General features: G+C 46.4%; 1 protein-coding gene across 2 annotated transcripts in view; it reads right to left on the bottom strand.

Annotated features, from left to right (window-relative positions):
* Positions 1 to 12963, bottom strand: part of TRABD2A (TraB domain containing 2A) — a 71358-nt gene that overhangs the window by 57276 nt on the left and 1119 nt on the right. For both annotated transcript variants that reach the window (XM_057373267.1, XM_057373266.1), the window contains exon 2: positions 4834 to 5394. In XM_057373267.1, the coding sequence (XP_057229250.1) occupies positions 4834 to 5394 (561 nt within the window). The remainder of the gene's footprint in view (positions 1 to 4833; positions 5395 to 12963) is intronic.

Consider the following 12963-nt stretch of genomic DNA (forward strand, 5'->3'; position numbering starts at 1 on the left):
CCAAACCAACCAACAAACTATGTAACACATGTAACAAGGCAATGGTGTCTTTGTTTCCTACTCTGTCCACAAATACCAGCTTTTCCTAAACAATAATTTGATACCAGGGGTTATCAAGAGTGGCCCTTTCACCCAAATGGGTACACAGATTAAGCAGAAAAATGATGTTGCTGTCACATCATAAGGGCTGCATTTCTTCAACAGGAGTCRATAGCTCTCAGAGTCATGTCAGTGATCCAGAACGTGGAAGTGCTGGGAATYCTTCAAAAAAAAGAAAGAATCTCTCAGCACTTTTCTATTTGCAAAGGTCGTTTTTTGAATAAAAATGTAAGCAAATAATGTCTTAATTAATACAAAATTATCACTATAGAAAACTTTGCTTCATTTCTTACTTGCAGTAAGCTGTATGAGGGACAGGCTGAAAGATGCAAATTACAAGACTCCTGAATTAGGAGCCAGGATTCCACGAGCAGTCAGCCCTCGGAGGCTCTTGCTTTTTCCAAGCAGCTTTAAAGACTACTTTTGAATATGTAGCAATGTAACCAAATGCTCAGGTAGGAAGAATGCTGTAACAAAGTATGACCACAAGAAAGTCACTTGGGGAAACAATTTTCAAACTAAGAGCAGGTAACAGACAGAGTCTTCTACCAAGTATCCCCATACTGGAGAAGCCAAACTGGCCAGGGTCTTGTGTACACACTTACCMATTGGTCCACAAAAAGGGCAGACAAAAGTCTGAACTTCTTGTGSTCAAACTGAGACTAGTTTGTGAGGAGTAGAGCCTGGACACCACCTTGGTGTCCCAAAGCAAGGGCATGGCACAGCACAGGAAAAGGCCCGCTTGTTTTCTGAGCCAACACTAAACTGATACTCATTACACTTCTGAAAACAACAGCAAAGCTGCACAGGTTGTGGGCTGGGACACTATTGCCCCCAAYACAGCAAACAGGTCAGCACATGCAYAGCTGGAAATGAGCAGTTGGGAACACTGGCTCCAAGCTGGAAGTCARCAGTGGCAGATTGTATATAGCTACAAAGCCTTTCATCTTCTAGAAGCCCAGATGCAGCTAGGAGTGAGATCTGCTTGCAGGATACTGCAACAAGACAGGCACTACCCATCAGAGAGGGTGGGGTGGGACAACAAGTAAGACAAGCTAGGATGGAAACAGAATGAAAGAGGAAAAATAAACACCATGGCCCTGGCATGGAGACAAACTAATCTTCTCATATTCCTAAAGTTGCATAGAATTTGGAAGAGGAGAGAGGGACTGAGAAGGCAGTAAACTATTTCACAGATTGTGTACACATCGTTGTGTACTGAGCAGAAATGACATGTTTATGATTTGGCAATGTGGGCAGCCAGCCTGGGCTGAGCAAGAACAGGGAGATCTGGCAGGTAAAATAAGAGAGTCATAAACCAAAAGTCTTTGGTACAAAAASTCGAAGAGAAAGAACCCCCTGACAGGCAATGTTGGCTGTTGTATGCACCAGTTTGGTTTTTTTCTTTTTTTTTTCATTTGTTATTGTTCTCTATTCACAAGGACAAGGAAGTTGCTAATCTGGGTTTGTTTGGATTTTGAAGTTACAGAGCATTGTGCAACCCTAGACAACAATTAACTGTTCCAGACCTTTACCTGCAACAACATACACCAACAAGGCCTTATTCAATAGAATAGCTCAAATGAAGGACTCAGCTAATAACAATGTATGCTTGCAAGTGGCTGGGGAGTCCACCTTTAGAGGTAGTACAGTCATTTTGGATGTGAAAGAAAGAACAAACCCTGTGCAGAAACAAACTGAAAACACTGAACTCGCTTCTCTGCTAAGCAAATAATTCCTCTGTAATTCTGCTGTAAGRAAAAAAAACTGTCTCTCTAGGTGACATCCAGAGGGATCTGGACAAGCTTAACAGGTGGACCCATGGGAATCTCATGCAGTTTAACAAGACACTGTCAGATGCGGCATCCTGGGCCAGGGCAGCCCCTGGTCCCAGCACAGGMTGGGGATGAACAGATCAGAGCAGCCCTGTGGGAAGGACYTGGGGGTGCTGTGGGTGAGAGGCTGGACATGACCYRGCCATGGCACTGCCAGCCCAGAGAGMCAAACGTGTCCTGKGCTGCATCCAAAGCAGCGTGGGCAGCAGGGGAGGGAGGGGATTGTGCCCCTCTGCTCTGCTCTGCTCTGCTGAGACCCCACCTGGAACACTGCACCCAGCTCGGGGGACCCAGAACAGGAAGGACAGGGAACTGTTGCAGAGAATCCAGAGGAGGGACACCAAGATCAGCTGGAAGAAATGAGCACCTCTCCTGTAAGAGAAGACAGAGAGAATTGGGATAGTTACGCCTRGAAARRRRARGSYTTKGGGTGCCCTGTAAATGCACCTTCCAGTATGGGAAGGAAGACTAAAATAAAGACTTTTTACAAGGGCATGTAGTGACAGGACAAGGGGAAATGACTTCAAAGTGAAAGAGAGAAGGTTTAGTTAGATATAAGGAAGAAATTCTTTACTGAGAGTGCTAATGCACTGAAACAGGTTGCTCAGAAAAAACATGGCTGCCAYATCCTTAGACGTGTTTCAGGACAGAYTGGAYGGGACTCTGAGCAAGCTCATCTAGGGAAATGTGTCCCTGCCYGTGGCAGAGGGGATGGAACTAGGTGATATTTGAGGTCTTTTCCTCTCTGTGATTCGGTGATATTTCTTGCATAGTATTAGACTACTCCTTATGGTTTTCCGTTCTGTTTTACCCAATGTAAATGTCTAAGTTATGCTTGTGTGTTCACTTTTTTTGAAAAGCAGTCACAAAAGTGGTTCAATACTGGGGGTTTCCACACAGAAGCACAGCAAAGAAAATCATTTTCAAAGAGCCTATTTCAAAGTCTTTGTTTGATTGATATTAAACAGGTAGTTAACTCTTCTGCCTGAACAAACTGACAAGAAAGCTCTGCAATCAAAGACTTACAGAATTGCCAACCAGGGGAGTTCACAAGTCAGTTGCTGAAACAGCCATGAAATTGGCTTAGAAGTATAAAAATCATCTGCCTCTGGTTTTCCTTTTGCTTGAGCTGCCTGTATTGGGAATCTAGTAGTGGACAGGAGTGGAGGTGTGAATCTGCAGTACAGTAGTTGCTCCCTCAAGGGACAGTGCACTCCTTCCCCTGGAGCAAGCAGGTGTGCAAGGTGTGCACACACGATGCGTACATACACCTCCACTGACTGTGGGGCAACCATGAGCTGCGGTTTTCCCATCTAGAGCAAATTTCTCCTGCAGTTTTTGTAACTCTGGCCCTCTCAGCAATTCTGGACATGTCAGCTCAGTGTCCCTTGCCCATGCAGCTTCTTGGATCACTTGGTATTTATCCCATCTGCAAAACAGCATAGCAACAGCTGCTCTTTGAAGAAGGCTGTGAAGGCCTAAAGAGTCTACATTTGCATGAGCTTAGCAGGGACATGATTTGCAATCAATATTTATCTCCCTACCACTTTCTTATAGGCAGGTGAGAAGAGTGCACATTTCCTCTCCCTCCCCATCTATCGTGATCAACCAAAGAGGCAATGTCAGCRAGAGATAAACATGGGCAATAAGGTTTATAAATCCTCAACCAGATAAGAGGTAGAAAAGAAGGTACTTCCCAGCCTATTCCTAGGTTAGCAATGAGCAAAGTGCAGGAGCACTCAAAGCACAGTGTTAAGCAAAAGACTAGAGATGAAAATGAGGATGTCCAGCTCCAAGCAAGGGAAGAGAGAAGTGCAGTAAAGGACAGCTCAAGTGGGGCAGCTCTGGTTCTTTTCTGTATCCTGCACCGTGGTTCTCCCACCACTGTAGACTGGGGTAGCAGAACTTCAGACATTTGTACTGAACTGCTGCCCCTGCCCATGCTGGAACATGCTTCCCTTCCACTCTTTCCCTTCCAAACTCTGTATCAGTGACAGGCCAGGCTTCAGGATGCAGGAAAGAAGGCCAAGCATCAGTCGAAATTTCCCAGCCCTGTGACTAAAGGTCCTCTCACCTTGTGCAACCAGAGCATGTTGCAAAAGGCAGGTTTTACTGATTGCTAAGCAAATGCCARCTCCACTCCCCAAACCAGCACCTCCCTGCAGCAAAGGTACTCCACATCAGAGAGCAATGTTATTCCTGAGATCCCTATGGATCTGCTGCCTGGTATATTTCATTCAGAGAGGAGCTCCTCATCCAGCACACACAACAGAGATGTTGTTCTGCTGCATGAACAGCAGTGCAGAACTCCAGCAGGTTTGCAAACACAAAGGCACTTGCACGAGGACCTGTACTAGACTGTGCAGTTCCCTGCGCAAAGTGGTGCTGAGCTGACCCTCACCTGGTAATCAAGGGAGGGAAAAAATACCCCAGCAAACAAACAAAAARATACCTTTCCCCATGTGGAAGATGAGCCCCTGTTTCTGAGGACATTGAGGTATCCACTGTGATACTTTCCCAACCAGCACCCCTGCTTTCCCCAGGTAATCACTTCTCTCTTTTTAACTTGCTATTACAGAAACAAGTTTGGACACAGCCCCAGCCTGCCTGTCCCCCTGCAGCGCAGCTCAGTTAGGGTCAGAGGGCACACATTCAAAGGTCCGATGTCTCTGAGGGTGGAACATGCCCAAGGCTGCCCACGGAAGAGAACAGGGGTCTCCCTAGGCCAGGATCAAATGAATTCATTCTCTGGCAAACTCTCCTGAGGATATAGGGATGCAGGGAGCAGACACGAGTTTCTGGGTAGAAAGCACTTACCCCGCGCCCCAGCCCGTGCTCTTGCTGCTGCGATATCCACCTGAGCAGCCAGCCTGGCACCCTGCACACCACTCCGCCTCACCTGGGAGAAGTTCAGCCCATTGAGCGGGTGGCACTGCTCTTCCACTTTCTCCACAGCCCCCGTTTGCTTCCTCAGCCGCTCYGCTTCCTGGGCCAGGAAAAGATCCAGGACGGGCACACCTCGTGATTTGATGTCCACCTCTGTCAGAGAGTTCACCATGAGCATCACCCACACCGGCCTCTTCCGCTCCCAGTTGCCAGCAATGGCRTTGAAGAGGTAGTCTGCATACAGCCCTTTGCCCCGCTGGTCTGGGGTCATCCAGGACGGCATCATGAGCTTGACGTACTCCAGGTGCCGCTTCAGCCGGCGGTAGATGTCMCGGGGCAAGACATCTTGGAGGTTCTCCCCCTGTGGCAGGAGCTGGCAGCTGGTGAGAGCTGAGATAGTGTAGGGATCAGTGAGGTCCAGCTCAAAGTACACGATGTGGCTCTGCTGGAAGGCCTTCTTGGAGTTCTCTGGGATAAAATCCCAGACACGGGTGTATGGGACATGGATGGTGCCAAAGAAATAAGATGGGGGATCTCTCTTGATTGTCCACAGGAAGGAGTTGAGCTCATTTTGCTGGGAGAGAGGGAGACACAGCTGAGTAAGTACACACATTTACACCAGGCCACYGCAGCAGAGGGCTTAAGGAAAGCATGGCACCAAGTCAGCAGAACACCTGGATCGGCAGCTTGCCAGCATGAACTTTTCCTAAAGTGGCTTTGCTCACACAGCGTCCTCTTTGACCACCACTTTTTTCAGGTCTTGAGGTAAAAATTCAATTTTCATTAAATAAAATTATAAGAAGATTGGTTTTGGCTTTCTTCTCCTGAAAGGCAATAACATGTCTTCCCAACAATAAYACCACTTGATACATCACCTGGGTATGTACCAAAAGCAGCAGCAGAGTATAGCCCTAGCACACCATGGCACAACACTTACCCAACTTATGCCCCTTATGAAGCCAAACATTGGCATCCCTTTGCTGAAGCACTGTGGAACATCAGGATTTCTGTCACATTCACCTCTCACTTCAGCACAACAATGCACCTTTCATCAAAGAAATTGCTGTGACACTTAGAAAGTGGTGCAGCATCTTGGGTGACCTTTCCACTTTGAGTATGCTGGTTTTGGTTGGAGTGGGGTTAATTTTCTTCACAGTGGCTGGTATGGGGCTGCATTCTGGATTTATGCTGAAAATGATGCTGCTAATACAKAGATGTTTTCCTTATTGCTGAGCAGGGCTTGCACACAGCCAAGGCCTTTTCTCCCTGTCCTATAACTGCCAGAAAGGATGCTGAGGGTGCACAAGATGCTGGGAGGGGATACAGCCAGGAGAGTTGACTCTAACTGACCAGAGCAACATTCCATACCTTATGGCATCACGCTCAGCACAAAAAAAACAAGGTAAGATGAAGGCAGGGCTGGGGAGAGAGAAGAGGGGATGTTCAGAACGATGGGGTTTGTCTTCTCAATTCACTGCCATGCAGGATGGAGCCCTGCTTTCCTGGAGATGGCTGGACACCTGACTGCCCCTGGGAAGTGGGCAGTCAAYGAATTCCTTGTGTGCATGRCTTTTGCTTTAGCTATTACACTGTCATCATCTCAACCCAAGACTTTTCCCAGTTTTACCCTTCCAGTGTTCTCTTGCATCCTATGGAACCAGGATTTAATGAGTGTGGTGCTTGGTAGAGAGCTGGGAGTTAAACCACAACAGCAAGACACCAAGAAAATGTATAGCACTAAACACAGCTGATAGGCAAACTCCCTGGAGCAGGCAGAAATACAGTTTTGCATGTGGCAGACAAACACACAGTCAAGACCCCTCGCAGCCCAGCACTCTTCCTTGCGTAGCAGAGAAGAGCATGCAATACCTTGGAAAATAAGGGGAAAAATTCTGCAAGCCAGACTTGGCCTGTGGTTGCAGGGTATGCACGTGTAAACACAAAGGAGGAAAAAAGCTTCTTTTTTTAAAATTAGCTTTTAAAATCTCTCAAACCCCACAGCCATCAGGAAAAGAGAATCAAATTTAATTTTGTTCTGCTGGAAAATATATCTCACAGCACCAGCCAGGGTTGTGGTATTCCTGCAGGACAGAAGAGCAGATGGCACAACATGGATCCTGTTGAAGCCTTCCAACTCACTTTACACCAGCAGCAGGCACAACCTTCTTCACCCACAGCACCTCACTGGTGCAGCAGCACTTTACTGGGGCAGTGGACACAAATGGTGCCTGTCTGCACAGACAGGAAGAGGTAGCCCTTGCATATCTAAGTAAAAGAACAGGCTTCCAGATGCACTCAAACATCTGGTCAGTCCTGAGCCAGCCGATAACTCTAACCTCAGCAGTGAGGCTAACTGTGCATGTGTGCTGATCTAAAAAGCCTGCCTGACTGCAAAATGCATAACAGGCTGCTTGGAGGAATTTATTGGAAGCACATTGCCTATAAATTTCTGACACTAAAGACTGAGGGTCAGAAAGGTTAAAGACTGCTCTGCAATGGCTCATCCCAGACAACCTTCTCCAGCAGCTCTGCACATCAGAACCAGGCCACAGACCAGGCAGAACTTCAGCTAAGTGCTACCACCAGCTGTACACTTTACTTGCATAGAATATCCTGAGCTGAAAGGGACACAGGGTTCATTGAGGACAGSCCCAAGAATCATACCTCATGCCCAAGACCATTGTACAAGCCAAATACATTCCAAAAGGCTCTTCACACTGTTCTGCAGCATGTCAAGAGTCTGAAGGATACTTCAGACCCTGGCAACACCATTCTACAACTCCATATCCTATAGGACAGCCCTGAAGAATCCTATAGGGATACACACCTGAATTTCAGAGCATAAAAACTCTCCTGAAAACCATGGGAAGAAGGGAGAATAAAACATGAAGAGCACCAGGGGACAAAGAAGATACAGGGCAGCAGGTGAATAAAAGCCTAATATGGACTGGGAAGAATACAGGAGAATGAATATGCAAAGAAAAGCAAGAGGGACAATATGACAAGGCTCTCTCRTGACCTCAGTCAGAAGGGGAAAATAAAACCACATGCTACTATGGTGAGAAATGAACTGGAAGTGGTCGTCAGGCAGCAAGGACGAAGGACCCGAAGTGCTGCTTTCTATCTACTGTTAGGAAGACAGAAGAGGCACCTGGGACAGGCATAAGGTTAGGAGGTCGATACTCCCTCTCTTTCCACAAGTCTGATCATGTTTGTGGGAGTGCACAAAGCCAGCTGTTACTGCAAGGAATTGTACAGAATAAGTGGCTACTGGACAGCTTAAAATTCAGCTCCTCATTAAACACAGCCAGAAAGCTCAAGCCCAAATGGCTGGTGCCAGGCTTTAACTCAATCATCAGCACTGCTCTGGACTAATGCACAAAGTGCAGATAGAAAGGGTTTTGGCATTATTCTCTTTCTTTTTTTTCTGCATATCCCCCCAACTTACACCATCAGATACTGAAAGCAGAGTAATACTTCCAGCTACCAGTGGCACTGCTGAAGAAGGCAGGGCTGGGAGCATGGGCACAGTCCATCAGGCACAGAGTACATAAAGCCTTCCTTCCAAGAGCCTGTAGCACAGGCAGAAGAAAGCAGGCTGGGACATCGCAAAAATTTTCACACAGTCCTCAAGACAGAGATGTTACAAAGCAGAGCAGCTGAACACTCTTGCTGGTATTTGCATGTCATAAGTAGCAGTCATGAACTTGGCAAATCACCCCAGGCACCATCCAGACCTGCCTTCACAGAAAGCTTGGAGGCAGCATGAGAGGACAGAGAAACCTCAGATGCAATCCCTGATRGGAAACTCCCTGGACCCTGCAGAAACAGTTTCTGAGCGCCAGCAGGTGATTATCATCACCAAGTGACAGTACAAGGCATGCTCATAAAGCTCACTCTCTCTCCAAAAGGCACCACTACAGCTGCTCGGGACATTCTAGTGCCTCATGCTCCTCTGGCATCTTCTTTTCCTTCAAAAGCGGAGACTGGAGTCGCAGCACTGCTCTGCCTCTGYTCTAGACCCCTGCAAACAGCCTGCTGCTGTTCTGTGCCAGAGGAGAAGGGGTAAAGCCTTGCTGTGCCCGAGCATGCTGCGCTCCCTTGCTGTACCTTCGAGCACTCTCATCTCCCTGCCCATCTCCTGCAGCTCTCTCACATCTCACTACAGCCTCAGAGAGGGAGAAGCAAGGATGTAATCTCTCCCCCATAGCATAAAAGGCAAGCTGTTGAACAGTGTTCTGGGTGGCCAAGAGACAGCATAGGAGCAGCACCATGGTTTGTTCAGCTTCACACTGTATACCATCGCTGCAGCACCTCACTTCCCTGAGAGCATGCAGTAGACAAAAGTACTGCAACCCAATTTTCTTTGGAGTTGGATCCTCTAACACAGCTGTTGCAAAAAAAAAAAAAAAAAAAAAAAAAAAAAAAAAAAAAAAAAAAAAAAAAAAACCAACCCAAAAAAAAAAAGGTGGTTTAAAACAAATTACAAAGTATTGTCCTGGAGGCTTACAGGAGCTGGGCTGTACAGCTTGAGGAATTTCAGTTCCAGTAGTGGAACAACAAAAAGGTTCATGAATAGATCAAGATGCACAGATGCACATTTCTGCCTCCACACTACAATTTACAGYGGGTACTCAGCGCATTACTCAGTAAAATTGAGCAAGGGAAGGAGAGGGCGTCACACAAAAGAACACAGGTCTCCCAACTGTTATCCATACCAAGGTCCAAAGGATCATCAGGTCAGGGTACTTCTGAATGCTCAACACTATGGCATGGTGTCTTCTCCTCTGTCTCACCTCCCCAAGTGAAAAAGGTGACGCTGTCACAGAGAACACGCTGGGATCCACTCCCTACCACAAGACTCAGAAAGACTCCTTCTCAACTAAGGCTGCACAGGGGACAAACTCCACTGTCCAGAGGCACAATGGGAACACATAAGGACAGACAACACTTCCCCAACACGATGGGACAACCGTGTCAGTCATTGCAAAAGTTCTGGAATMCCATGGCGCACATCAAGGGTATTTGCTTGGGAGCTAAGGTTCCTCCTTTCTGAATTAAAAAACCCAAGCCTTGGATTCTGTTCATTGTAACTAGCCCCAATAGCTTGCTTTTCCAGAAACACCCATTATAGGATGCAACCTGTAGTTTGCAAATACACAAATACCAACTGCATTTGTCACCATGCATCACTTTAAGTGAGGTAGCAATGATTCTTCTAGAAGAGAAGTGCCAAAGAAATCCAGAGAAAACGTWTTTTTTTTCAGAGAAATTAGCTCAAATTGGGCCAAATAATGAACTAACAAGGGTAAAATTATTACAAGCATCCAGAAAATAATTAAGAAAAACACTAGGAGGACCAAAGAATTCATCTAGTGGCAGCACTCCAAACATCTAGAAGAGCATCTATGGGAGTATAAAAACCAAAAAGAAAAAATAAAGATGGAAGGTTCTGGTGGCATGGGAAATTAAGACTTAGAGGGAAAGGAAAGCTGCTGTCCAGAGATTGAGGAACTGGATGGGAACTCCAGACATGGACAAACTACGCTTGGTCTGCTTGCACCTACATGAGTTCTGCTTCCTTCTATCGCCTGTCTCCCCCATGTTGACTATACATGTCAAAGCACAAAGTTTTTAACTCACTGTGCAGAYAGGTACCCTTCACCGTCTTTCACCCCTTGGCCTCACAGCAACACCTACCAAACCTCAGCCCAGAACTGCAATGTTTCTCAATCCACAGTGTTCTCTTGCCTTTTTTTTTTCACTTGCTACAGACAAAGCACAAGGCACACAATATTTCACCCAGGCAGGCAGCCCTATAACCTTCCCTATATGGCTTTCTCCCTCTCTCTTATCTATCCTGGTGTCCTATCTTGTCATGTTCCTTTATACCTAATTGAGGCAAAAGCTGTGCCTTTATTCACCATGTTAAGTGCCCACGYAGCTATGGAAATGCACACAAAAATGCTGGCCACATTTTTAACAGTATTTCTCTTGAGCTTTTGCCCACATGCATTACTGACACTCTCAAACTCCGCTTAAGACTTTAAGCAGAGCTCGCTTGGGGATAAACACTGGCTACAGCTACTAAAAGAACACATCCAGTGTGCCAGAAATGAAAAATAAAAATAAAGCTTTTAATTAAAAAGCCATAGGGTAAGAACAGACGGCTTGCTCTGCTAAGGGCATATATGGGGAAAAGTAGCYATATAAATTAATTGGCCCTCTATCAGGAACAACACATCATAAAATACTAACCAACTACAACTACAAGCATTCCACAATTAATCCCTGAATTCTGGCTTTGATTTTTCCAATACACTCCAATGTTAAGCAAAAAGAGAGCAATACCAGACCACATTACTCAGTATCTGGAATACAACCCGAATAGATTCCAGTAGACTTCATTTTAAATTAACTGTTTGCAATGTCTTTCTTTTCTTCCTAGAATGATGAGGCACATTATTGGTTGCAGTTTTAACTGTAATTTGGAGCGATGATGAGAAAGCCCTCTAAAGTATCTTTTTCCTCAAAATAACASTTTCTGTCTTTGAGACAAAAATACACGTATTTCTTTCATGACAGAAACTTAGGCAACCTGAGAAAAAGAGTAAAGTTAGACCAGCAGTCTGAGACAGCTAAGAAAAAGAATCCCATAAAGAAATAAAATAAATTTAAAAAACATCCCAGCTGATGCAGGAACAAGACTATATTTTTCCTAAGGAGTTGATGTGAATATTCATAAGGATAAACTCCACAGCTTTGTAAATAAGGCGGACTCCTAGACAGTGTAGTTACTACCACTGTCCTAATGACCCTAGGAAACAGCTTGCCAATTCCAGAACTACAGGTGGTCTCACATTTTAATGACAGAGTAATCAGCAGATAATGAGCTATCATTAACACATTTCACCTCCAGTTTTACTAGTAACTGGCAGAAGYCCAGCCAATTGTTCCAGAGAAAAACTTCCTGCACGTCCCATCAAATCYGTGAAGTCACCTATTTCTGCTCCTATGACTTCTGCTCAGGCTCTTGAAGGCTGTGCTCTTTGTCCTTGCTCTCACTAGCTCCTTGCAGTAGTTTCACACCAGCCCACAGGCTTTTACACCTCATACCCCAAGGAGAAGGGGGCATCCACACCAAAGGCTTGACCCAGCTTCATGGCCAGTCACAGCTGGCTACCTATACGTGCAGCTGACAAACTGGTTCCAGGCAAAAGCAAATTGCAAAGATGCCATCCCACAAGGTAGGGCTAAGCTCTGTTTAACTCAAGCTCAGGTAGACATCTCCAGTGAAGCACACGTAGYGCGGCATATGGCTGATTTCTGTAATGTCCTAAACCCTAGGAAAATGTATCYTGGGGAACCAGCATGTTCAGCTAGAGGCAGGAAGGCCCCAAGACCAAGGTCTACATGTAGATGCACAAGCAGGTGAGAGAGAGGAGTACAGTCACATAGCAGACCTCCAGTTGCAAACTTTCTCACACCTACCCTGCAGTGAGSCTCATGTGGCTCTGGCATCACTCCTGCACTTACTCCTGTTTCCTTAAGGGCTGTCTTGGTGCAGTTAACCCTGCCTGGAAGGGAAGCTGAAGCCGTACGCACATGCCAGAAGCACATGAGGTTCAAGCAGATGCCAACAGACAGCACAGATGGCCTGTTAAAGTAAGCTCAGGGTGGCTTTTCCTACCTGATTTTTGGTACTTCTATCTCAGAAGCTTCGACAAGAACAACATTTTCTGATTTTTCACAGAAATGACAGACACCCTGTTCACAAGCCTCAGACTGGCCGTAACACCACTCCTAGCGTGCAGCAGGGATCCTCTGCTGTGCTGACCACCCACCAGAGCTAGGTCGGTGCATGCTGCTCCTGGCTACTGCAGTCAGGCTGTTTAAGTTTAGGGGACGAGCCAAACCTAACAGAACGTGTAACTGCATTTTCACTCCACATGGCTATTCGCTGGTTCCAACCTGCTCCCACACGCTCGGCGTTCAGCAGTGGGACTAGATGGTACCCCTGGATGGGACGCTGGCTGCAGGTCACTCCCGGACAGTCTGTCCTTGGGCGACTGGCGCAGCTCGCCCTACTCAGCGGAGGCAAGAGGTCCTGCTGGGGGTCACCCCAGGGCTCTCCTTCCCGTCA

This window comes from Malurus melanocephalus, unplaced genomic scaffold (assembly GCF_030028575.1).
Source record: "Malurus melanocephalus ecotype Western Australia unplaced genomic scaffold, MMel_1.1 scaffold_191, whole genome shotgun sequence".
Lineage (NCBI taxonomy): Eukaryota > Metazoa > Chordata > Aves > Passeriformes > Maluridae > Malurus > Malurus melanocephalus.